We start from the raw sequence: 27468 nt of genomic DNA on the forward strand, positions 1-27468 counted from the left end.
TTTTTTTTTTTTTTTGTGGAACCAGGAATTGAACTCTGGCCTTTGTGCTTGCCAGGGAAGCGCTTATTCTACTTTAATGACCTTTTAAATAAGGGTTCATCTAATATATTTTATATAGTCCTGCATCATTATCATTTTGAGAGCTCTTTTTTTGTATTTTCTTTTTTTCCCCATAATTTTATTGAGAAATAAATAGCAATGAGACAGTTTCAAATCAAATTGGTAGGAGAGTTCCAATAATTAACACATTGCGTACTGCCTTCCTAGTGATTATTTGTTGTACAAGATGCAGACATGATATCCTATTTACAAACACTATTAAAACAAATCCCTCTATTCATTAAGAGAATGTAACTATATATCTATCCTAACCATTTTGAATACACAGATACAAAATGGATATTCATCTGTATCCCCTTTTTTTGTTTAGTTCCATCATTTAAATATTATAGGTGTGTGAACTCAGCAAAATATTCCGAAATAGTCCAGCAGTCCATAATAGTATTGGGTCTTCCACTTGACTAGCAATGTCAGAATTTGTTGACCTGAGTCCCCTACAGCTCAACATAACAACATGGCTTTACTTCTTATACTTCATTTTTATACTTTTCTGCTGGATGGTTAAGACCAAGATAAAGCAAGAGCTATATAACAAGAATTGTAGCTTTTGTATCTGATAAGGAATCCCTTCAGGATTTATCCTGAGACCCTGTACCTCAGATTGTAGATCCTTTGTCAGTGTCAGCCATGTGGATGAGTCATGGCCATTGCTTGGCCAATTTGCTTGAGATCTCTTTATTCTTCATCCAGGAGCATACTGCAGCTTCTCTTGCCTTTTGAATTATGTTCTTTGTTATTTCCTATATGCTACATCTGGAAGTATTAGAATATTTCAAGTTTGTATAAATGGAAAATATTTTACTTTTAGTTTTCAAAGGTATGTTTGCTAAGTATAAAATTCAGAGGGGACAGAATTTTTTTTCTTTCAGTGCTTTAATTAGTCTAGTTTCTTACACACTTGTTCTTTTTCTTTTTCTTTCTAATGTGGAATAAGATGCTATTTAATTTTGTTCTTCCATAGCTCATATTTTTATGTATATGCTTGAATGATTTTTTTCATTACAATAAGTTTTGGACAATTTCATTTCTGTGTATCTTGGTATTATTTTATTCAAATTTATTGTGCAAAAGTTTCATTTTTCTTGGAAATGTGGTGTTATAAGTTCTAAATTAAGAAATTTTAAATCTTTAAATATTTATTGCTTACCCCTTTCTACTTTGAGAATTCTAATTATATGAATATAAGTTTCTTGATTTTTTTTTCTTTTCTTTCTTTTTTCTTTTTTTTTTTTTTGGTGGAACTGGGGATTGAACTCAGGCCCCTGCACTTGCCAGGCAAGTGTTTATTCCACTGAGCCATTTCCCCAGCCCAAGATTCTTGATTTTGAAAAAAGAAAGAAATATGTTGAGCAGTTTCACATGTCATCTCATAAAACAGTCCCTATATACTAGCCTTAACTGTCATCATTTGAAAGAATTTAAAATAGAGCCTCAAAAAAGTTTTAACTGTAATAGCAGAGTCTCTGTATTCTAATCTGATTCATGACATGTTCTTACTTCTGTAATACATAAGGGACATTAATTTAAAAACAATAATTATTGTTTGGGTGTAATGAGTCCAATGAAGGTAACAATTATTTTATAATATTCAGAATGACAAGCACTAGAGCAAGCTCTTGGCTTACAAACTTGGTTCATTCCTGAGTGTTCATTGCAACTCAAGCTGTCAGTTGAAGGCTCAGGCTCCTCTACACAGCCTTCAAAGTCTTTCTCCTGTCTACAGGCAGGTGTCAGTGTCCTGAGAGAGACATTGGCCCAGGATTTCTCCATTAGTCCCACACTGGAAATGATATTGTAATGTGCCTGTCAGAAACCTTGTGTAAAAAATGCATCTGCGACCATCGGGAAGCACACGTGGCTTACATTTGAATCATAACTCAAGACTTTGGTCATCAGTTGAAACTAAAATTCCAGTCATAATCCAAGTTCGAGTGGGTCATAACTCGAGGGCCCACTCTACTAAGAATGGATCTCTTCTGCTTGAAAATAAGTAGGTTAGAATAGAAGGCCAAACAAGTTTGAGTTTATTTCATCATTCTACCAGGAGAGTTAAGCATGTCATTAAACAATGCTATGGTAGTGCTATCTCAAAAACTGGTATTTCAATAATACCATGAGATGAAGTAGAAACACATTGTACAAATCCCAATTCAAAATATCACAAACCCTCCAGTTACTTCCAGTTCTTCTTCCAAATTATCTCTGAGATCCTTCTCCCTTCTCCCTCTCCATAGACAGCCTCTGTTCACAGAGGCCTCTACCTTGTCTCCTGGCCTCTAGGCTCTTACTACTTATGGTCAGCTCCCAAAGGGCCTCCAGCAAAGCCTCTCTAAAACCCATGGATGGGACTAGGGATGTAGCTCAGTGACCAAGTACTTAGCCAGCAGTGCAATCCCCAGTACCACAAACAATAAAAACCCAAGCATGCCACTGCATGTGGCCTACAGCTCCTTGGTGGTTCCTCAGTGCTATAAAGATGATATCCTACCCAGCCTGGCCCCCTTATAGCTCTTGCACACTATAAGGTGATCCTAAGCCTCCCCCCTTGAACCCCCCAGCCTTTTCTTTATTGCCCCATTGACTTGCCTGATCAACGTCCACATCTATGCTTCAGGACTCAGCCCCTGTGTCCTGGGCCTTCTATATGCCTTCTATCCCCTCTACTGGATCCCCCAATAGTTACTTATTCATACACCTCTTTAACTGAATTGACCTGAACCCCTCTAGGGTTGAAATGCTGATTGATTTATTGATTAATTGATTGATTTCCCAGCTTACCTGATGGGCACTGCAGAGGCATAAAGTAGACATAGAGAAAAATTAAAACTGAATATAATATTTGTGCCAGGGCTTAAAGATGGAGTCTACAAGCTAAATACAGCAAAGAGACAATTTTAGGTAGAAGGAGAACATAAGCAAAGCACAGAGGTATAAGCCTGGAGGACCTGCCCAGAGGCACGCTCTGGGCAGCGGTGTGGTTGTGCCACCAGGGGAGGAGCAGTGGTGTCTATAGTCCACAGCATAGCTTATGAAAGTGTTACTTTATGGCTAATGAGATGCTCAGTCTTGTATCTATTTACAGGCTCTTTGCCTAGGAACAGCATCACCATCCCACTGCCTAAAACAACAAGAAGGACAAGAAGAACTCTTCAGTTCAGACAGAGTTCACTGGTGTGGCAGAAATGGATACTTGTGGCTAGAATGCAGTCCGATTGGTCTGCACCCAACCCTGTTGATTGTCAGATATCATGATATAATAGCCTCCATCCTCTGGAGCTGTTGGGATGATTGAATAAGAAACTCTGAGAGTTAAAAGGTCCTGTAGTTATCAGGGACAATGGCTTCCTTTGGTTCTAGCTAGATAGCAAGTGTGACCTGATGGCTTTGCTCCATTGTGTGACATTGGGTTCCAACTTGGCCTTTTGGTTTTATCACTGTGTTTAATTTACTTATCTTCAAAGAAGACATTTTTTAATCACTGTGCATTTCCTGTGCCTTTGTTTTCCACTTGTGGTGCATTTCTTCACCCTCTTTGGGTAAATGTTTCAGATGTACATGTGCACTGTGCCTAGTGTTCATGATAAAATTTACTGTAGCATCTTTGGCCTCTAACTCACTGTCCCAACTAACCCAAACAGCCAAAGCTATTTTATTCAGTGGCTTTTCCCATGTATTTGGGAACGAAATCCTGTTACAGCCATAGATCTTGCCAGGAAATTCCCTCTGAGAAGTTTGCCCACATCCACTGGAGTTTTTCAAAAGGAACCCTAGGTGTCCACATTAATGCCAGCAGAACCACTGGTGGCCTTCATGGGCATTCATGGCATATTTGTTCTCTGCCCAAGCCTAGAAGTAAAAGATGAGAGAAGCAAGATTAGAGACCAATCTCTCTAATGGTACAGTGCCTTCCTTATTTTCAAAAGCCTCATCCCAGTGTGTCTGGGATATAACAGTCAAAATATAGTGGCTTAGGCCACAACCTCAGCACAGGGTTCAAACACCCTTTGATTATCAAATTCCAGGAAAAGAGACAGTTTTCCTTTCCCTGCCTCTGCTGAATATCATTCCCCACCTACTAGATAATTTCAGAGATTTATTACTTAACATGTTTGAACTGAAGAGATCACAGCTGAAGAAAGAAGCCCACTGCTCCTGCTGCTTCTCTTCCAAGGTTACGTTTCATTTAGTTATGTCAACAAGTGACTGCATTCTCCAGAGGTCCCAGCACAGCTGCCCACACTGGAAAGAACTCTTCCTTCCACCAGGTTGAACTCTGCTTCCTGGTGAGTGCCTGCCAAACAGCCTAGAAGAAACTGTGAACTGATGTTGTGGATCCATCTAGCTTCAGCTGCAGTACTTGGGAATGGACAGGCCTAGGAAAACCCATTGTGTACAAGCTGCTGCACTGTGGGCTGTTGCAGGGCACTATGATGGTTTTCATTGAAATTCTTAACTGTGCCTGCAATCTTTGCCCAGAGCCTGGCTCTGAGGCCATAAGACATTAACTCTCTTTTCCCAGTAGTGGTGCTGAGTTTGTGTTGAGCCAGTTCCTGTCTGCCTGCATTCTTCCCTATCTCCTTGACAGCACAGCTTCTTTGTGTGTAGAACAGGTAGTTTCTGAAGATGGACTCCTTAGTCTTACTCACATTAGAACCTACACTGCATGACTGACAAGCCAATCAGACCAGATCAAGGGTATCAAACTCCAGCACTGCTGCTGAGGGTTTCATCATTCAACTCCCTATCCCTGACCTACTCACACACAGACGCACACTAATACAACATGCCCATTCACCAAGTTGTCAACTTCAGAGATGAAATGAAGCAGTCCTAGGGAATGAGGTTACTTGCTATGAGGCAGGTGGCCATGAGAATGAATGATCACATCATAAACCATACCTCAGAGGATGACCAAGGGACTTCTGTGTCATATCCAAACCAGCTTCCATAATTGCTTTGCCATGACCTCAAGAAGATTTGGTGACATTCTAATGAGGGTGACATTCTCAATTAGCTTTATAACATCTTCCTCTTGCAGAGTTGTCTGAGTTTCACCTAATAGCCCATGAGCAGTGGGTTAGGGCTCACCTCCCCCTCCACTCCCATTGTCCAGCTGGGACATGGGCTTTGGCTTCTGTCCATGGCATTGTTCTAACCAGATGCTGTGCTGTGGATCAGCTCAGGATGGCTTATGCTCCCAGACAGATTATGTAAAGAAAGTAACTGTCATAAATGAAAAATAACCTGGCAGGGGCCTGAAAGCCAGTTGACTCTGTTGAGATTCAAGATATTTTAAAAACAGTACTAAAAGTGGTATTTATTAAGGCCTTGTTATTCATGAGACAGTTGAGTATGCTGTAATGGTTAAAAACAGACCCTATCCCAAGGGAGTTTATCTTCTGTCTCATAAATGAACTTGGAGCAGTCACGGTCACAGACCTTGCAAGGTACATGGGACAATGAAATGGTTAATGCTTATGAAACCCTTGGACCAGTCTGAGGCACAGAGTAAGCCTGCAGTGAGCACTAACTTTCTTTCTTTTTTTTAAAGTTGAAGGAATTTTTAAAATATTTTTTAAAAATTATTTATTTGGTACAGGATCTCACCACGCAGCTCAAACTTATAGCAATCACCCGTCCCAGCTTCCCCAGCATTAGGATCACAGGCATGCACTACCATGCCCAGTTTAGGTGACTGGCTTTGCATGGGGCCAGCACAGCATGGGGTACTGGGGATCGAGCCTGGGTCCTTGTGCTTGCTAGGCAGGCACTTAGATCACTGAGCTACCTCCCCAGCCCCTAGCACTGACTTTCTTTTTCTTTCTTCTGGCCAGTACTCTACTATCTAGTCACACTCCCAGCCCAGCCTCAGCTTTTTGTTTTTACAGTGAGGCATTTGTTGATCCCTTCATAAATAGTGCCTTTAGCCCTCTGGACAAACCTCCGAAGTTGCCTAGGGAAGCAGGAGACACAGTCAGACAATGACAAAAGTCTTCCAGGTCAGCCTGGCTAGCAGACACTGCACCACACCAATCTGCAAGCTGAAGAAGATGAAAATAGGTCAGGTGTTCGAGGGTAGACATGCATGCACGAATCACACCGTTTAAGAAGTGGATGTCTCCTATGTTTTTTGTATTCTGGAGAGTATCCATCAAGTGGAACATATCAGGAAGTATAACTCTGAGTCAGCTGCCCTAAACCAGCCAGGATAGAGCCTATGTCATCGCGGGAGTTGAGAATGTCACGGAAAACAGCAGCAGCTTGTTGCAGTATCGATTTCCCACTACAACATTAGAGTTCAACGAAAAGAGACTATAAGCTTTGAAAGTCAATTATTAAATATCAGATGTTTCATTTCACTAGTCATACACACATTATCACAGCAGAAATTCACTTTACAAATTTCTGCTAGTCTATCACATTCAAAGCTAGAATAGTAAAATTGTGCTTGTTGCAGTGACCAACACTGCAACAATAAGTAACCACTTATGAGTCCCTCTCATGAGAAAGTACTATTCCAGGGACTGCAATGAGAAAGATAAGCCCTGATCTTAAGGAAGTATCTCTAGAGCTGTGCTGGCCAATACAGCAGTGCCTGTGGCGATTTAAATTTCATTTGATTAAAATTAATGGGCCGACCAGATAGCTCAGTGGAATTAAAGCGCCTGCGTAGGCAGATGCAGGGACTGGGCTTTGATCCCCAGCATGGGGTGCTGGCCCCACCCCCAGGGCACACTGAGACATTGAGACTGGGCCTGGGGGCGCAGGCCTGTAATCCCAGCACTTGGGAGGCTGAAAACAAGAGGATCACTATGAGTTTGATCTACTTAGCAAGACTTTGTAGACCCTGTACTAAATAAATAAAATTAATAATTTTATGCTTTAGATGCATTAGGCGCATTTCAAATGCTCAAGGGGTTACTGGCTGCCATATCAGACAGGGCCGATACAGAACAATTCTGTTGTCTAGAAAGTTCTGCCAGACCATACTGCAGTAGGGCAGGAAAGCTTGCTGTTCAGGCATGTTGTGTCCTGATGGAAGTGTGGGCCGTGGCTTACTTGCAAAGGACTGAGGGGGTCAGCACTCCCTGCAGCCTTGGGGCTGAGGACAAGGATGCCGATTCTGCTTTCGACCTGTGCTGCTCTTGGGCAAGGCCCTTTGCTCCTCTGGTCCAGTTCATTCGCCAATACAGCAAAGAGGGCAGACCAGACTCAAGGGACCTCAAGCTGTCCTCGGGCCTTGGGAAACTGAGGGAACTGAGAGAATGTTCTATGTGTGTGTCAAATTGTGCAGTGGATAGAATTTCATTTCCCAAGATGATGTTTTCATTTTAGAAACTGGAGATTGACTCTAATTGCAAATACTCTATCTGAAATTATCTTTAAAAATTGAGACATAATATTTGTACATCTTGGGCCAGCCAGATAGCTCAACAGACTAAAGTGCCTGCTCAGGCAGAAGCAGGGACAGGTGTTCAGTCTGCAGCATGCCGGGCTGGCCCCGCCTCAGGGGCACACTGAGATGTTGATTGAAACTGGGCGTGGTAGCATGCACCTGTAATCCCAGCACTTGGGAGGCTGAAAACACGAGGATCACTATGAGTGCGATCTGTGTAGTGAGACTCTGTAGACCCTGCACTACATACATTTTAAGAAATGTACATCTTTAGAATAATTGAAATCATGTACATAATATAATAATCAAATCAGGGTACTAATCATTTCCAGTTCTTCAGTCATTAATCATTTCTATATGTTGGGAACTTCACACTTTTCTTCTTAGTCATTTTTAAATATGTCATATTGTTTTAACCAGTAGTTATCCTACTGTGCTGTAAAAAAAAAAAAAAAAAAAAGCATTAATTCCTCTACTCCTCTCATGTACTTTTCCTCCACTCCTTTCGGTGTACTTTATTGGACTTCTTTCCATTCCACCTTCCTCCAGCCATCCTGGTCTCTAGGAGCCATTGTTCCATTTGATTATTCTGTAAGACTGATTTGTTACTCTTCATAAATGAGAAGGTGTGCTGCTTGTCTTCCTGTGTCCAGCTTATTTCACTTAACTACATGTGCACTCTGAACTTGACCAACTGGTGAGATGAGGCTATCCTGTTTCTTACCTTCTCAGACCGCTGAGGTCTCCTGAAGCTCTTGCATGTGTGTATTGTTCGTGGGCTTGAGAAGTTCAATCTGAAGCCTCCTCGCCCAACAGCGTCAAGCCCTGTCCCCGCTGCGAAGGTGTCACTTTCATGCTCACACAGCCGGGCCCCCACAAACACACAAAACTGGAAACTGCATCATTTCTTTTGAGAAGAAATGTACATTTACTGAGAACCTTTGGTGTGTGCTGTATGTAGGCCCTTCATGCCATTTGAGGAATGCCCAGTGTTAGGCTGGACAATAAATAAAGGCCTGATTTCAAGAAAACTGCTACAAAAAGAAGAAAAAAAAAAAAAAAAAAGGAAAGAAAGAGCCCTTAATTTTTTTTTTTTTCGCTCTGTAGTGCATAAGTGCATTTATTGGTATTTCTTTGCAGGCATTTTACAATTATTAACTTCTGAAGTCCTGTCTCATGTTTTCTGAGTCCCGGCTCATGTTCTCTGAGTCCCCATCCAAGGGAGACCTACGCTCTCCCTGCCCACATCAGCAGAAAAAGCAGTTTCTTTCTTTTTCTCTAGGATACTAGGGTTGTTACATCAGAACTGCTCCGAGCCTCTTTCATTCAGGAGACCCAAGGAGGCTGGGCTTGCAACACTCGGTGTTCAGACAAAGCTACTCAGTAATGAGAAGTTTCTGTGTCATGCTCTGGTGCCCTGTGGTGACCCTAGGAAGTGAGTGGTTCTCCATGAATGAGTTGGGTTTTCTGCTTCATGACAGTGTAGCCAGAGCTTGGTTTTCTGGGTAGGTCTTCACATTTGTTGTTTCTTCATTTCCACTGGTAGCAGTTGTAAAATCCAACGAACTGGAGTTTGATACCTAGTCTACCGCCTTGGGAAAGTTGTTCAGCCTTGCAGAGCCTAAGTTTCCTGGGCTACAAAGCAAGGAAACACTAAACACTCTACCTACTGTAACGAGACACAGTAAGCACACACACACACGACCCCTCGAGCCACAGGATCCCAGCCGCAGACTGGATTCTTCTTCCTGCAGTTCTGGAGACCTCCAAACAAGCTCAGCTAGAGCTGCAAATTGCAGAGGAATTCAGGGTCTGCCACCTTCTCTCCGCATCACCTCAGGTGGATCCCCTCCAGCACTTGTCTCCTCTCCAGTTACGTGAGCATCCAACTGAGCCCCAGGGAGTCCATTGGTTCCTTCAAGCCTGTGTTGCCTCAATAGCCTTCAGACCTAGTCTTACCACTTACATCCTTGCCCCAAGCAGGGTCTGTTGGAGACATGATGTGCTTCTAGGCAGTATACTTCTACTTAGACCCCTACAGTGGCCCCAACCCTATTGTTGTCTGGGTTTATCCAGACCTCCTAGTAGAGGCTTTGATTTAACTGTTGGTGTAGAAGCTGGCATAGGCATTTCTTTAAAGCTCCCTAGTATGCAAAGTACAGCAGAGGACGGAAAGCCCTGCTTGACTCTCATAGCTCCCAAGACACCCTAAACGTGGTTCCTTGTGCTTGACCTAACACCCCCATTCCTTTGGCTCATCTTCCTCCCACTTAGGACTTTCTTCCTCCAGGCAATCTTTCAGGATTCTTCCCATAGACTTAATTGATCCAAGTTTTCCCTGGGTCTGCTGAGATTGATTTCAACTGGACCTGTCATATCTGCTGTGATTGCTGATTCACGCCAACCTCTCCTTCATTAAGATTGAGTTTCTTTCAGGGAGACACTTTGTCTTTCTTCCCTGTATTACTGGAGCCAGGCAGGCTCTGGCACACTGCACACTCTCATTAAGTATTCATTGAGCAAATTAATCAAGACAAGGCCATCTGACCTTCCTGAGGAGTTACACTCTAAGGAGCATGGACATAGATGTCCCTGATGTATACAGGAATAATTGTAGAAGAAAAACTCAAATGCCAGTACAATATAAATAAAGGCTTAAACAAGTCTATATAAGCATGCTACCTCATATTTAAATTAAAAGCGATTCTTAGTTTTGTGCATTTGAGGTAATTTTTTTTTTTAGGAGGAAAAAGGAGACTTAATATGGAAATTTCTTCTCCTCTGTTGGCATTTCTTGTCATAACCTTGTTACTGGAAATAATTTCTCAGATGGAATTATTTTGGCACCCTGTTTTTGTCTTTCTTTTCTGTTCTTCCCTCTGCTGGCCAGCTAGTATGTTCAGAGAGAACAGAAAGTTTCAGCACTAGGAGTGTTTCCCTCCTTAACTCTCTTTTATTGTCAGCTTTTTCTGATCTTCAAAGCAGCCTGTGTCCACCATGACCCCACTCCCTCATGTCTCTGTGTAGGGAGTGAGGGCTGTGAATGTTTTTGTCATTTTGAGGACTTGTGTATTTGGACAGCTGTGGACAGCTGGGCAGTACCGTACCCTCTAACTTGGCAGACAGAAGCTCAACTCAGCATTTCCAAGTGCCCTGCACAACTAGGCTCATTGAGAAATTAACGCCAGACCCTGGAGTTATGCAAACATGAAATTTCTAGGTCTCCTTGGGTTTGACCCATCCCCTGGGACAATCACTGATCCTCTGCTTTTTTGCATATCATGGAATCTCTACGGTTGGTGCTCATCAACCTCTCTCCACCCTTGTGATTGTCTGCAGTGTCTGGTGCTGGATAAGTTTGAAAGCTATGATGATGAAAATCAGCTCACCCAACGAGCTCTGTCTCTGCTGGAGGAAAACAGGTTCTGGGCTGGTGTGGTATTCCCTGACATGTATCCTTGGACCAGCTCCCTCCCACCGCATGTGGAGTACAAGATCCGGATGGACATAGATGTGGTGGAGAAAACCAATAAAATCAAGGACAGGTGATGTTTCAGGCAGAACTCGCTGGGTTTTCTGAAGTCTGTGAGAATTACATTTGGTATTCAATAAGGGATTGTAAAATTAAGCTAAATAAGAGGAAATAAGATATTTTGTGCAGCTCACAATAGAGTCCTTAAATAAGAGCAAAAAGAATCATAGCATGGCTCATAGTCTAGAAGTCAAAATTGCACAGGTAGGAAACTTTAGGAAAAAGATTTAAAGAGAATGTATTCCAAGTCACCTTGAGTTTGTCACTTGGGTGAGCTGCCCATTTCTATTCACAGTCTATTTCTATGACAATTTCTATTTGTCTTTCCTACCTTGTGTCTTCTTAGGTACTGGGATTCTGGTCCCAGGGCAGACCCCGTGGAAGATCTCCGGTACATCTGGGGTGGCTTTGCCTATCTGCAGGACATGATTGAGCAGGGGATCACAAGGAGTCAGGCTGGGGTAGAAACTCCAATTGGAATCTATCTTCAGCAGATGCCCTACCCCTGCTTTGTGGATGACTCGTGAGTCCCAGGACTACATCCTCCTCTTTGACAAGTCATGGGTGCTTGAGATTGGGCATTCCCAGGGCTGTGTTAACTGCAGAAAGAACTCCAGGGTCCAGGGCCAGGCTAGGGAGAATGGAACTCTGCTTCAGATGGAGGCAGGAGAAACTGAAGAAAGATTTAGTGTTGGAGGTGCAAAAGGGAAGGTGAAAATTAAAGCACAGGAAGTAAACTTGGGGGAGGAGACAAAGGTTTTTTAAATTTCCCACTATCTAATATGTTTGGTATGTGGAAGGGTTCCGGTCCAAGTGTTTGCCCAATGATTGCCAAATCAGCAGATTTGGATTTTGCATGGCAAGTAAGTCTGGTTTCTAGGAGCCTCAGAATAATGCAGCTCATTCCCTAATTAACATTCCCATGATGTATGCTTGATGAAAAGGTGGAGGAATGTGTTGGATGAGCTTAGCCCTTCCTCCGCATCCAACCCCATTCCTGCGCCTGTCCATCCCTCAGCTAGTAGCCTGCCAAGGAAGTAGCCTACTGCTTTGTTAAAAACAGATTTGAGCATTGGTACAAAGACGAACAAAGAGGGAAAGGTGCTGGATGGGCTCATTTCAGCTGGGGCAGATGGAATTAGAAACACTCCCAGGACAATGATAGAGACCTATAGGTGGCTTATGAATTTAACTCCTGGGGTTGGGGAGGTGAGGTCTGGGAGGTTCACCAGAGTGTACCTGTATGTTGAAAGGGCTCAGGAAAGAGGAAAACATGCCCAGTCTGAAGAAAGGAAGAGTTACATTGTCAGTTGGAGAGACTATACAATAAAGCCCAGTATAGACACAGAAAACTTCTCTCAACTCTCTAGGCCAATCAATTCTCCAGCCTTGACTCTATGGAGGATTAGAGTGATAACAGTGGGTGTTCTGCACTTGGAGGCAGAGGCAGGCCCACTCTGGGACCACAGTGAGAATGGCTGACCAGGAAGTGGGGGTGTGATGAGGCAGTAGGGACTCGAGTCATCCAGGGTGGGAGAGTCCCCTGGTGGCTGGCTCCAGAAGTGCCTGACTTATGACAGGTTCTCTCCCTGCAGTCATTTGGAGTGAAACCTGTGACAGCACCCCACACTTGCCACTAGATAATAAGCCCAAGAGCTTTACAAGTGCATCTCACACAGGGAGAATGTACAAAGTTCACCATAAAATAATTCTGGTTTGTTCAATTTAACCAACCTGCTGGAGTGTATGCAGAAGGATGAACTCCACCTGTGATGGTTGGTGAGTCAGGGACTACTGAATCACTGACTTATTGACTGACCAGCTGCCTGCTGAAAGTGCCACACTGATTAGTTATCTTGCCCTTCACCTCACATAACTAGAATGTAATCTTACAGGGCAGACAATACTGAGATGGTTGGCCTCCTGGGGTGGGGTGTACCAGTTATCAATCTCTTCATTACCAGTTCCTTTTGTTTGCACTCCACCTTGCAGGCTTCCATGCCAGTGAGCATGGACCTCTCTGTACCAATCATACCCTGCTCTGTCAAGTCTTCAATCTTTCTCTACGTGGCCCTACAGGGAAGAGCTACACTATGTGACACAGGTAGCATGACTTTATGTATACATTTTATTTATAGAGCACTCATCTGCACTATTCATAAAGCCACTGTCTTACTCTGAAGAAAAAATAAGCTTCAGGGAAATTTGAAATACATTAAATTATTCCATCGCATTGGAGTGGTCAGTGGAGATTTTAACATTTTCCTTTCCCTCCACCTGAACTTTGTTGCTCTATATCTACAGGGAATGCTACTATTCTGTTTCTCTCCTCTTGCCTTAGTTTTATGATCATCCTGAACCGCTGTTTCCCTATCTTCATGGTGCTGGCGTGGATATACTCTGTCTCCATGACTGTGAAGGACATTGTCTTGGAAAAGGAGTTGAGGCTAAAGGAGACCTTGAAAAATCAGGGTGTCTCCAATGCAGTGATTTGGTGCACCTGGTTCCTGGACAGCTTCTCTATCATGTCAATGAGCATCTTTCTCCTGACACTATTCATCATGGTAAGGCAAAGGGAGAAGCCCCAGAAATGTTTCAGTGGGGTCCCCCCCCCGCCTTTCCTTCTGTTAATATACTTGTCCCTGGATTAGCCATCTGACAACCAAGTAAAGAATGACACTCAGCTTCCCAGTCCTTTCAACCTTGGTAGAAAACACTAGAGAGACACAGTATCCCCTGAAGAGCCTCTGGATCATAATGTCCTGTATCTCCCACTTCCTGCCTAGTGATCCATAGCATATTTAGACTTTCCGGGCCCAGTCCCTGGCCATCTGGAGATACTGATATTAACAGAGCTCAGCACAGGGTGATGGTGCATTCAAAGGGCCCCTCTCTTTCCAAATACAGAAATGAGGTCAAGGAGTGTTTTCTGGGATCACCATTCAAACAACTGACTGCCTGGAATGTGGACAGCCCTTTCACAGTAGTCATAGGATGGGATCTCAGCTGTTCATTAATCATCATCATGGCCAGACTATTCATGGCTTCACCAAGACTTATCAGTTTTAAAGAATGGAATTTGGAATTCATCAGTGATGAGGAGTTTTTTATAGTCTGACTGCACTGGTCCATCCTCTGCAAACTCGCAAAGCCCTTCAAGCCAGAGTTAGAAATAAAACATCATTTCAAGATGGGTGTGGTGGCACATGTCTGTAATCCCAGCACTCAGGAGGCTGGGGCAGGAGGATCATTGCAAATTTGAGACCAGCCTGGGCTACAAAGTGAGCTTAAGTCCAGCCTAAACTTCATAGTGAGACCCTATCAGAAAGAGACAAACAAAACAAAACATCATTTCACAATACAGTGCTCGTCTTCATTTTTAGTTCTTCCACAGAAGATGATCCTTTGTACTTGATTAATAAGCACATAAATTTGATAGTTTTGATTTTTTTTGGATGGAATCTGGTGTAATTTTCACACTTCAGGCTCTCTAAGCTCCTCATATAAGCTCGACAGGTTTGTTCTGCTCTTATCATCATACTGAGCACCCCTCTATAATTGGCAGTATACCCAAGACCACACCTAGGGTGCCCACCTGATTCAGAAATGTTCCTTCATATATCTTATCCAACTAATACACATGCATTTAAACCAAAACCTGCCCTTTCTCTTCACAGTACAATTCCTAAATCTTAGTTTTGTTTAATATTGCATTGTAATCCAATGTGCTGTGGCATTTGCCAAAACCTTGTGCAAGAATTTGATCAAAACCAGTGAAGAAATAGAGGTCATTCTGCTCAAATGACCTCACCCTATCTAATACAACTTTGCTTTTGCCAAGACTCAGTGCTGTACAGAGATAAGGGGAGAAGCTGAACTTCTTGTTATTCACTCACTGTCCTTCTACTCTGACAACCTTTCGTGTCTTCAGAATTAAAGGAATCTATGAGTGAATCTGACTGAATGGCCATGAGGTTTTGCCTGACTTGTTTCTAATAAGTGACAGTGAGCTTCGCCTTCCTAAAAATGGGCTTCAAAGCTTGTAGGATATGAGGTAAATATATTCACCAAGACTTTGTAGCACAAAGAGATTTCTCCTTGTGGGAACCAGAATATTGTTTTAGTGAAGACGGAAACAAAGCTTTCCATACAAAAATAGGGCTTTCCTTTGAAAGGCTCCCATCTTTCACTTGTCCCTTCCTCCCCTACTCAACTATGCAGGAAAGAAGCTGGAAGCAGGGACAATGGGAAGGTTCCATTGTTATTCTTTCATTAAGAACAAAAACAGAAAGATTATGAGAGAAGCCAAGGCCAGTGAGACTGTGAGGTTGGCCATGTAATCTATATTCCTGGCTTAAAATAATGAGAAAGTATACAACCCTAAGTTTGCAGGACTTCACATTGGGTTAGGGTAAGAAAGTGATTTCACTCTGCTGAGAACAGCAACCATTTTCCTAAAGTTCTGCCAGTCAAAATGATATGTTCAGCCATGGACTTGCTTAGCTGGAGTTGCACAGGATCAAGGATAGTGAGTCTTGGCAATATGGAGCAGTGATTGACACATAAAATTGGGACTCATAAGTCTTAATTTTTATTTTTATTTAGGTTTTCTGAGATTTTGCTTCTAGTTAAGTATAGTTTCCTTTCACCTCCTCTTTCCATTTTTTTTTCTATTTCTTAATCTGTTCTCTCAGTGACCAACAGGCATGAGAAAATGAAGGAAAAATATTGGCCATTGATGATAAGAGGCACATTTATTCTACTCAATTCTCACATGCTAGTGGTAGATACTGGTTTCTCTCTTCCCCTCAGAGGAATCCAGTGCTTTCAAGAACCATTACCACAGGTCAGACACCAGTAGTGAGCTGACCATATACCTAAAGGAGGAAGAAAAAGAAAAGATAGGAAGGAGAACATGGTTCTGTTAGTGTGTTATGCAACGTGGTGATTGTCTTCCCCTGGCACTGCAGCTTGCCTGTGTTCCACTGAACGTGCAAGAGGTGGCTCAGTGGTATTGGACAGGGGTTTCTGAAAACTGAAAGGCATTCCAAGAATTCCCAGAACCCATATTTAGGTTTTTAAGTTTCTGAGAAAAGTGTGGAGCATGTATGATCTATATGTGAACATTGCTAGTTTGATCCCGTTTCCTACATGGCCAATGTGAAAGATACTACGTACTATGTGCAATCATTTGTGTCATATTCATGGATGATGACAAATCCACTTCCAATTGTCTGCATTTACTACCAACATCTTCGCCTTTGTAAGTGGCAAAACTCAGAAACCAGTCCAGATGGTTCAGTGACCAGGCCAAACCCCAGGGGAAAGATTGGAGCCTGTTCTTCTCTGTCTCTCCCCTCCCCTCTGTCCCATCTACTCAGGACACCCAGTGTGCTACTGGTGCTCTAAGTCCCCACTCAGATCACCTTCCCTTGTCCTGGGCTCAGTTCCCACCACAGATTTGCTTATTTAACCCATAATCATTACTATTAAAAGATAAACCTTGGCACATTGCATTTTTAAGGAGTTTATTTGAGCAGACAGTGATTCATGAATCAGATGGCTATAGACCACAACAGTTCCACTAAGTGGGGGAAAGAAGCAAGACAAAGATGAAAAAATATTTGGTAACTTAAAGTCTCTGCTTAGAGATTAATAGGCAATTTCTGAAAGGTTAAATTGTTTAGAGGAGTTAGGTTTTGTGTTCTTATGAACCCAGGACACTGGAGCCAGTTCAACTAAATAGCCTCCCAATTAATTTTTTAACATTACTAATGATTGGCAGGCAGCCTAATGTGTTGCCTCTTCTAGGGAAATCAGCATGTGTAAGATTAAAGGAATTCATGCCACTGAATGTGTTTTGTGGAAGTTTGGGCACTAACAATAGGACAGATGGCTCCTGGAGGTCTTGGCTTCGCTGTATGTGGGTCACCTCTTGAGTGGGACAGTGCTCCAAGGTATGGGTAGGGATTGCTGATGTACAATCTCTTTGGTTCTAGCATGGAAGAATCCTACATTACAGTGACCCTTCCATCGTCTTCCTGTTTCTGTTGGTTTTCGCCACTGCCACGATCATGCAGTGCTTCCTGCTCAGCACCTTCTTCTCCAAGGCCAGCCTGGCAGCAGCCTGCAGCGGTGTCATCTACTTCACCCTCTACCTGCCACACATTCTGTGCTTTGCCTGGCAGGACCAGATGACAGCCAAGCTGAAGAAAGCTGTGGTGAGGGACTTGGAGTCACCCTAGCCTATGATATATCTCCTACAAAGAGTTTGTAGCAGACAGCTGCTGCTCTCTGAGGAGAACTCTCTGAGGAGAGCTCTCTGAGCTCTGATGAGATCCTTTGCCTTCTGGCTCAAAAGAACAGAAGGTTAAACCAAGGCTCAAAGGTAGAGGGCCAAAAGTGAGGCAATCTTCACCCTGAGCAGCCTAACAGCTATTCCTCACTAAACCTGCTTAGGTCATCTGCCCTGGCAGTCACTGAACAAACCAGTTGGGCTGGTGGCCCCTGCTGTTTCTCCACAAGAAACTCAGCTTTCCTTTCTCACAGTTTGAGAAGGGTCAGAGCTTGTTCCCTTACAGTCTGTCCAGAAAAACATTTCCACTAACTAAAAGATTTTTTCCCTTCTAACAAACTAGGACCTGAGAAATTCTACAGTTGCCTTGAATATTTTACCCTGAGTGTCCGTCCCTCAGTCAGCACATTTGTTTAAATACTGACTATCCTGAGCATCGCTCCGGCTGGTGTCATTTCAATCAGTTGATTCTTGTTTTGAATAAATTTGATAAAATTGTTGTTTTTATATTACCTTATAAAAATTAATGAAAATGCAATTTTTGGTTATCTCATATTTAAATAATTAGATTGCTCTTCTAGCAGACAGAGAAAGTATAGAAATGAGCCCACGGAATCAGGTTGTGTAGCCAGAAGGCTCCAGAAATTGATGTTGGATTACCTGAGAGACCTCTTAGTTCAAGATTCCCAAACTAATATTTTTTTCAAAATTGTTTGAAGTGGGAATTTCCACCCGTCTTCTTAGCCCATGGTAATCAATCTCAGCCCCAGAGAGTACAGTTTTCCTTGTTCTCTAAAATCTCCCCATGACTGTGTGGTCAAAAAAAAAAAAAAAAAAGTCTACCTTTCTATTGGCAGAACAACCTGTTCTCACAACCCAAATTGTATTTGGCTCCAGAGTAGTCAGGGCATCTACCTTTTATTTTCTCATGTTAAGTAAGAAGTTAACTGCTGCTATTTATAGCATCCAGTTTTCTAAGATGATCACAATGAGTAGAAGTAGAAATCCTTATGACTGAGCTGTGGGCAGAGCTGGGCTATTTTGGTAATCACTCTGTAATCAGACAGTGCTAAGTCAACTTCTTGGGAATGTGGATCTACCAAGAAGCTGTAGGCCTGGCAGCTGTGGGGACAATAGCAGGCTGAGATTTTTTTTTTTTTTTTTTTTTTTTTTTCCTAGAACCAGGCAAGTGCTTATTCTACTGAGCCATTTCCCTGGCCCGCAAGCTGAGATATGTGAAAATGATTTTTTTGGTCATTGATATAGCTAGAGAGGCCTTTCTTCTTTCTTTCTTTCATTTTTTTTTTTTTTTTTTTTTTTTTTTTAAACAGAAATACACCCTGAACCCTGTCTAGGGCCTTCCAAACTCTAGGAAAACCTCTGAGCAGACAAAATGGGAATAGCGAATCCCTGTGTATGTGCTGTGTGCTCTGTCATGTCAGAGACCACCCATGGGGCTTGGCTGGGGAACTTCCTCTTCAGACTTCCTTCTGCACTCCACCTAGTCCATTATCTGGTTCTCTGCACAGAGAACTTAAGAAAATGATTGTTCCCTGTCTGGAGATGGGAAAGGTAGGTCATTAGAGCGTAGGTCTCTCCAGCCTCTCCGACAGCCCTCAGGAGGTCACACTCATATTCCCTGCCTAGCCCTCACTTGCCCTAGGAAATTGATGATTTTATAGATGCTGCCAAGGGGATTCTTTCAGAGCAGATCCAGTTAGTGTCTTTGTTCTGTGCAATACAGTTTGATCTTCTAAAAGAGGGAAGAGGGAAAAAAGCAAAGGGTTGGGTGTATTATGCAATGTGACATTTCTTCATTACTCTACAACTCAACTACCAAGGGTTTCTAAAGCCTGAGAGGCATTCCCAGAATTCTCTTTCTATGGAAAGACTGCCTTAGCTGCTCCTAGCAGCCTTACCCTAGGACACATGTAGGCCCTTTGCAGTCTTCCTCCCTGCCCTAAGGATATTTGATTGCATTTATTTGTGGTAAAATACCTTTCTTCCCCCCCCCCCCCCAAAGCCTGCTGTCTCCTGTGGCTTTTGGGTTTGGCACTGAGTACCTGGTTCGCTTTGAGGAACAAGGCCTGGGGCTGCAGTGGAGCAACATCGGGAACAGCCCCATGGAAGGGGATGAGTTCAGCTTCCTGTTGTCCATGCAGATGATGCTGCTTGATGCAGCTCTGTATGGCTTGCTTGCCTGGTACCTTGACCAGGTGTTTCCAGGTAAGCATCTCCCTTCCCAAAGTAAAGGCATTTGCTTTCTTTGGGTCCCCAGGCTTCCCCATTCATCTAATTAAATTTCATGCCTTCTAATTTCTTTGAATTTGGGCTTTTTAGAACAAATGTTGAGCGGCCGGGGAGATGGCTCAGTAGAATAAGCGCTTGCCTGGCAAGCGCAAAGGCTTGAGTTCAATCCCCGGTTCCACAAAAAAAAAAAAAAAGAACAAATGTTGAAATTTAAACCTAGAAGTCAGCAGCCCACCAACAAATTGTCTAGGTTGTACTTTAGAAATTGATCTAAAATCTGATCCTGTGTCCCCACTCCTACCACCTCCCAGTGCAGTGCAAGCTTCCTTCCTCCACCATACTTCCTTCTAGTTTGCTGTTTACTTTATGTTCAGATAGTTCTTTTCAGAATCCACCTCAGGTTGCATCACCTTTCTCCTTTTGGTGAGGCTTTCCTCCAGAGTTTTTTCCTATCACTGAAAGTAAAATAGTGTCCCATGCCTGGCCTAGCAGATGTTTCATTACCTGGGCTCCAGTAATTCTTCCCCAGGTGCTCTTCCCTTCTCCCCAGTGCCTCTCTGCTCCAGTCATATTGCCCTCCCTAGGCCAATGTGTGCCATGCATGTGTTTCTCACTTCCAGGAGTGTTTCTCTCCACACTACCACACCACCCCTCCAATCTGCTGGCTTGCGTTTCTATTTTGTTTAGGTCTCTGTTCAACTATTTTATCACAGAGATCTTTTATTTTGTTTTGCTCTGTTCTTTTCTTTCTTTCTTTTTTTAAATGTATTTAGTGCAGGGTCTACAAAGTCTCACTACACAGATTGGATTTGTAATGATCCTCCTGATTTCAGCCTCCCAAGTGCTGGGGTTACAGGCCTGTGCCACCAGGCCCAGCCTCAATCACTATCTCAGTGCATCCCGGGGGTGGGACTGGCACAGGTTTCAGTTGTTGTTGTAGCATGCCCCCCAGGACAGGGCCAGAACAGTATCCCGAGATCATACCCCAGTCCCTGAGCTTGTCTAAGCAGGTGCTTTAGTCCACTGAGCTATCTGGCCGGCCCACTCTGTTCTGTTTTGAGACAGAGTTTCAGGCTGACCTTGAAACTTACCATGTAGCCCAGGCTGGCCTTAAACTCATTGTGATCCTCCTGCCTCAGCTTCCTGAGTGCTTAGATTACAGGCATGTGCCATCGTGCCTGGCTGTCATAGGGATCTTTCCAGGCTGAAGTTATCTAGACACCTATACTATGTAAACAGGTTCTGTGTAGTGCCCCCACCCACTTTCCCTACTTCTCTTGGTGTCACCACCTGACATGAGTTATCTTTATATGTGTATATTTATTGATGCTCTACCATTGTTAAAACAAGTCCACAAAGCAGGCATACAGTCTTGTAGACAGTCCTGATGCCCAGAATAATACCTGATATTTAATGGGCCCTGAATAAATACCTAATCTGCAATGTGGAAAATCAGTTCCTGCATCACAGTTACCCATTTGTATAGTTTTCTATTTACTTTTTTAAAAATCAGATTTTAGGGGCCGGGGAGGTGGCTCAGTAGAATAAGTGCTTGCCTGGCAAGGACAAGGACCTGAGTTCAATCCCCGGTTCCACAAAAAAAAAAAAAAAAAAAAAAAAAAAAAAAAATCAGATTTTACTTCAAAGTGACTTTTGTAGGGCTAGAGACACAGTGTCTTTGAGTGTCTCTGTGGTAACCAAGCACCTCCTTGGGCTAAGGTGTGTGGACCAGGCTCTTGATGCTGTGACCAAGAGCAAGCAAAGAACAGTGAGGCTGGGGCTGGTCCCTAGGGAGGGAGAAACTCCCATACTTCAGGAATAAGTAGGTGGCAACCCTGAAGAGGAGGCAGATAGTTGCGCTTGGTCCACAGGCGTGGGTTCAGATCCTAGCAGTCTGGGCACATTGCTTTCTTAGGACTGCTATAATAAAGTACCATATACTGGGTAGCTTAAAATGCAGAAATTCATAGTTCACTGTCCTGAAGGCCAGGAATCCAAAATCAAGGTGTTGGTATAGCTGGCTCCCTCTGAAAGCTGTCGGGCTAGGATTCTTCCTGGCCTTGTTCTAGCTTCTGGATGTCTTTCAGTAATCTTTCTTTGGCTTGTAGTTGCATCACTCTGACCTGAAATCTTCCAGTGGCATTTTCATTGTATCTGTCTTTCTTGGCTATCTTCTTATAAGAACAATAGTCATATTGTAATATGGGCATACCCTGCTGTAGTGTAATCTTACTCAGGTTAAAAATATCTGCAATGACTATCTCCAAACAAGGCCACATTCTGAGATATCCTGACTCCAAATGTATATGTATTTCCAGCACTGACCAACTCTCTGACAGCAGCTATTCCATTCAGTGTTGACACCATCCAGAATTTGTGCAGTTGTCACAGCTTCAATGCCATAAGATTTCCCTCCACTCAGAAGCCAGCTGTAAATGTGTTACTAGTGTTCTGTTTCTAAGTACAGCTTACTGGGAGAGATGCAAGGGGTAATGCGGAGTGTTACCCTCCCTGGGCCCAACATCTTCCCAGCACCAATGCAAAATATGTTCACCAACACAGAACTCCCCAAGTCCTGTTCCAGAGTTTTTAAAACTCAATCTTCAGTCCTCTTTCCCTCTCCAAAGTTTGATGTTTAAAGCTAAAATTCCCTTTTTCCCCTTGTCTGGTCTTTTTAGTTCCATGGTGAAGCTATCTTGAGGCCTTATCTTAGGTCATTCATTAGCACTAACTTAGGGGGCAGAATGGTGCCCATTATGAATAACATAGTGATAGAAAATTGGAATTCTTACACAAATTAGGGACTAAAAGGCCAACAATATTTTGTATAAAACCACTGACCCCAACGTATCTTTTTGAGAAGGGACATGATTCAACACATGACAGTGACCTAAAATTCATCAGCCTGCTTTTTGTAACTCCCTGTGCTATTGCACAAAGATTTAGTAAAAATTAATTGGAATAAAATTAGAATTGTGCACAATTCAAGGACTTTACTTAGGCAAACTAAAGCTTTTGTTTCTTTGGTCAACAACTATTTACTGATCTGTGCCTATGAGTGAGGTCCACCAAGGCCAGGTCCTAGGAATCAAGGGGTGGAAAAGATAGATGCAGGCCTGCCCTGTGGAGCTTTCCACATCATCCAGTGATGGCAAAAGCCACAGCACATGACAAATATTTAAAAATTGAAGACAGTGCTGTGTGCTTGTGTATGTGTTGGGAATCAAACCCACAGCCTTGAACATGCTAGACAAGTGCTCTGTGACACAGCTACATTCCCAACACGTAGATAGTGTTCTACAAAAACAACATTTGGTAAGGAGGAACAAAATAGCAAAAAGAATTGAACTGGAAATTGGGATTCTCTTTCTTGAAATCCTACTGGATCCATAAGAATGAGGGCTTATGGGAAATATGAGTATCAGTTTGCCTGTTAGAATTCCTCCATTTCTACTTAATTCCCTGTGACCTAGAAGTAGATTTAATTCAGCATGCTGCAGTTTCCATATACTCAAGAATAATATTACTATCATCTCCAAAGATTGGAGGATTAAATTACTTAGCACCTTGAAAGTGCTTACAGCAAGGCCCGACAAACGCATGCACAAATGCTAGTTATTATCACTGTTGTAATCTGGTAGCTGCTGAAAAATGATGTGATTTAATTTCTTGGAGAATTAATGTTAACCAACATCATCAGTCTCAGTATTGCTGGAAACAACACCCTTCCCAAGAAATGACGCTTTGAATTAAAATATGTTAGGAGAAATAGTCTTTCTGGCAGCAGCTCCATGGATGACTGTAGAAGAGCTTATGAACTACAAATATATGTAGCTGAAATTTGAATTCAGATAAATTCTAGGTCTTATAGAGCTGTGGTATAGTGCAGTGGGGAGATTACTATGGCTATTTTCTTTCTTTCTTTCTTTCTCTCTCTCTCTCTTTCTCTCTCTCTCTTTCTTTCTTTCTTTCTTTCTTTGTGTATTTGGTACAGGGTCTCACTATGTAGGTCTGACTTGTAGTGATCTTCCTGTTTTTAGCCTCCCCAGCGCTGAGATTACAGGCATGTGCCACCACGCCAGGTCTCAGGGCTCAGCATGCCTGGGGGCAGGGCTGGCACAGCATGTAGTTCCAGGGATTGAACCCCGGTCTCTGTTCTTACCTAAGTAGGTACTTAATATGCTGAACTATCTTGCCGGCCCTTCTCTATTCTCTTTAAATTTCTCTTCATTATTTTTCAGGTGATTATGGAACCCCACTTCCCTGGTACTTCCTTCTACAAGAGTCTTATTGGCTTGGTGGTGAAGGTGAGTTATTAAAAACTTTAAAACCTTGAGGTTTAAAGCTTGCTCCCTGGGCTATGTGCAGGCTGTGTGGGTCCGCAAGGTGGCACTTTATGCCAAGGGTATCTTTTTGGATAAGCTAGCTGTGTCAGCCAGGCCACCAGGTGGGGTGTATCATCACAGCCTCTGACAGCACAGCCTCCAGTTGCTGGGCCACAGTGAATGGCCAAGAATCAACAAATAGCTTGCCCAAGTGGAATGAATGCCCTGTTACAAGAAAGCCACACCACTTTAGACTCAAATGACTTTCCTAATTTTGCAGTGTAAAACAGACCAGAAAATCATGAAGGAAGATTTGTATTTCTCCACTGTAACTTCTCTCTTTTGCCTTTGATTTCTCTCCAGTTTTCCAACTATAAATTAACTCCTTCTCCCAAGATGAAGACTCACCCAGAGATGGAGGCACCACTGGCTTTTCTGGTGTCGGTCTTTCTTATCTCGTCATCTTCCTTCTTTCCTTTTACTCTTCTTTCCTATAGCTGCATCACTCTAATCCTGTATCTTCCAACCGTATTTTCTCTGTGTCTGTCTTTACCTGGCCATGTTCCCGTAAGAACATCAGTCATACTGGAATTTGGCATGCCCTACTCTAGTGTGACCAAAAAGGAGATTAAAAGGGCACTTACCCATGATATCTCATAGATAAAATTTACCTTTGAGCAAAACAGGCAGCCTAGGGAGAGTAGAAGTGGGAAAAGCACAGACTCTTTTGTGAGTTCTTAGAAGGCAGAGAAATTCTAGAGCTGTCGCTAGAGTCTCTTTTACACCTGGGAAGACCTGGAAGCAAAGGAAATACCTTCCAATCTAGGCTGCCCCCCTCCCTTTACTTTGAGTTATTGGACCTGGGCCAAGATTTATCCTTTAAGCACTGAGATAGACCCTAGTCTTCTCCAGGGCCTTAGAATAGGGAATTTAAAAGGCTTGGGTAGGTTTTCTGTTTTGTTTTACTTTTTTTTTTAATCATTTTTTTTCCTTCTCCCTCCTACTTCTCTTCTTCCTCTTAATGATGCAAATCAACACTGCTTCTAATAGCTCATTATTTTTTCATGGTTTTGTGCAACTTTTCTTTTCTTTCTTTTTTTTTTTTTTGGTGGAACTGGGGATTGAACTCAGGCCCTTGCACTTGCCAGGGAAGCGCTTATTCCACTGAGCCATCTCCCTGGCCCCAATTTTTCTACCTATTAACCTTTACATTTTCACTATAATAGAGCTGTAAGCCCATCATAAGTGGGAATTTTTAACTCAGAAGTATGCTGCTGGAATACTTTTAATGTCAGTAAATATCAGAACCTGGGGCCTTATTCTCCCTCTCTGCAATCCCAAGAGCTACTCTACTTCTAAACACCTTAAGACAAATGTGCTCCTTTGAGAGTAAATAATAGCTGGACATGGTGGCACACAGCTGTAATCCCCAGTATTTGGAGGCTGAGGCACGACAACCACCATGAGTTTGAGGTGAGCCTGGGCTACGTAGTGAGTTCAAGTCCATCTTGAACAGCATATTAAGAACCTGCCTCAAAAAGAAAAAAAAAAAAGTAAATCATATATTTTGCTGACAGAAGTCAACTATTTTTAATCTATTTTGTAGGTGAGATTGAACAGGATCCTCAATACTGTCTAAATCAGAAAATAACTGAATTTTTCCACTTAGTCCCCTCTTTTTTACAGATGACGAAATGGAGGCCAAGGTGCATTTCAGATCCCTTCTGGCCACTGGGCACAAAATCTGGAGCTTGAATGCATTCCCTGATGAGACACTTGCTCCATGACTGTTCAGAAGGCAGTCCCTTTATTATTTTATTTGACCTTCAGGTTGTATGACATTAGTAGAGTGACCGTAGGAGTTGTGGGGAATAGATTGGAAAATTCTGCAGGACGCAGAGATAGAAGGACTGGGAGTTGCATGACCCTAACCACCAAGCAGTTTCCTGTACTCTGCTGGCTTTTCTGCTTGTCTTCTCCTCCCCCAAACAAAAGGTCAAGAGTTATGTGCAGACATCTCTTCCACTTCACAATTTGTCTAGGCCTGTGCCTCTGCCAGGCGCTACCCTGCTCTTGATCTCAAGATATCTGAACTTCCAGATAGGAGCTTCCCATGGGAACCATTTCTAAAGCTCGGATGAGCTGCCTGCTCATCGTATCTCCTTGGATAGACTTTTACTCAAGGTTCAGCCTGATTTTGACGTTTTAGGTTAGGTCAGGATGAAAAGGACTGGTGGTAAGCGAAAGAAAATGAACCCATTCCAAATTCAATCTTTGGTTTGTTTTTTAATCACAATTTCTGACCCTGTGGGCCTGTTCTTGCACTGTAGGAGAACATGCTAGAGCTGAGGATACAGCTCAGTGATACAGGGCTTGCCTAGCATGTGGGAGGCGCTGGGTTTCACCCCTAGCACCACAAATACCACAAATAAACAAAAAACCAAAACAAAAGCCACAGTATGGGGTAAGATTCCCTGCTTCTGAAATACCAGTTACAAATCTGGGCTTGGGGAAGATTGCACAATCAGGCTTGAGCAGTGCAGCCCAGCAGCAGGCCAGAGGCTGCAGGCCATGGGCGGGGGATGGGGGTAAGCAGGGGGGACACGGGACACGGAACTAGTCTCCCAGGAATGCTGGCACAACCTTCTGAACGAACTGTCTTTCCTTGGCTGTGGGAAACATTTGTTTCCCCCACTTCGCTCCGCCTTCCTGGCCTGGACTGATTCTCAGCCCTCACTAAAAGAGTCACATTGGCTTCTGGTTGGTGCAGGGTGTTCAACTAGAGAAGAAAGAGCACTGGAAAGGACTGAACCCATAACAGAGGAGATGGAGGACCCAGAACACCCAGAAGGAATGAATGGTAAACCCCTGCCCCCAAACAGAGCAGAACAGAGGCAAGGGAAAGACTCTAAGCCCCACAAAGGGCCAGAACAAAACACCTCCTTCCAGGTGGAATGAAGCCCAGGAAGCTGACTCCCTCTGTTGACCAGTGTTAAGCTGGGTGCAGCTGCACGTGTGGGAATGAATGGCCTGGCCCAGACATTAACGCATACTTCCTGGAGAAAGCAAAGCCCAAGTATGTAGTGTGTTTGTGCCCTTGTTAGGCAAATCCCAAGTGAGTTGCACGAATGTGCTGACTTCCGAGGATTTAGCGAGAACAATGACTTGGGTCACTGGGACTTGAAGCGGATATGAGCTATAAGGAAAGACAAAAATAAGTGCTTCTGTGTGCAAGGGGAAGGAGAGTTGAGAGGCGTTGACTGCACTTCACTCGTGGTTACAAATCTAGAAGCCCATTCATTCAAACCATCAAAGCCTTTCCTGACAGTGGAAGTTACCTAATCATTCTTGGACTGGTGGACCAGCACCAGTCTTGCATCCCTCACTTTTGATGCTCATTCTTGAGTAAGTTCCATATTTTGTCCAAAGATTTTCATTGCCAATTATATGCATTTCTCATGGATGGGTTAGAGAGATGCAGGGTCTCTGGCTTTGCCTGACACTCTGCGAGAGGGTCTAGCCTCCACACACCCACCAGACACCATTTCAC

General features: G+C 43.1%; 1 protein-coding gene across 1 annotated transcript in view; it reads left to right on the forward strand.

Moving 5' to 3' along the window:
- Window positions 1–27468, forward strand: part of Abca4 (ATP binding cassette subfamily A member 4) — a 136038-nt gene that overhangs the window by 59855 nt on the left and 48715 nt on the right. The window contains exons 12-18 of the mRNA XM_023720317.1: window positions 10856–11061; window positions 11395–11571; window positions 13390–13612; window positions 17048–17283; window positions 19367–19569; window positions 23835–23900; window positions 26689–26778. Of these exons, the coding sequence (XP_023576085.1) occupies window positions 10856–11061; window positions 11395–11571; window positions 13390–13612; window positions 17048–17283; window positions 19367–19569; window positions 23835–23900; window positions 26689–26778 (1201 nt within the window). The remainder of the gene's footprint in view (window positions 1–10855; window positions 11062–11394; window positions 11572–13389; window positions 13613–17047; window positions 17284–19366; window positions 19570–23834; window positions 23901–26688; window positions 26779–27468) is intronic.

The sequence above is a fragment of the Octodon degus genome, unplaced genomic scaffold, assembly GCF_000260255.1.
Source record: "Octodon degus isolate 3935 unplaced genomic scaffold, OctDeg1.0 scaffold00074, whole genome shotgun sequence".
Taxonomy (NCBI): Eukaryota; Metazoa; Chordata; class Mammalia; order Rodentia; family Octodontidae; genus Octodon; species Octodon degus.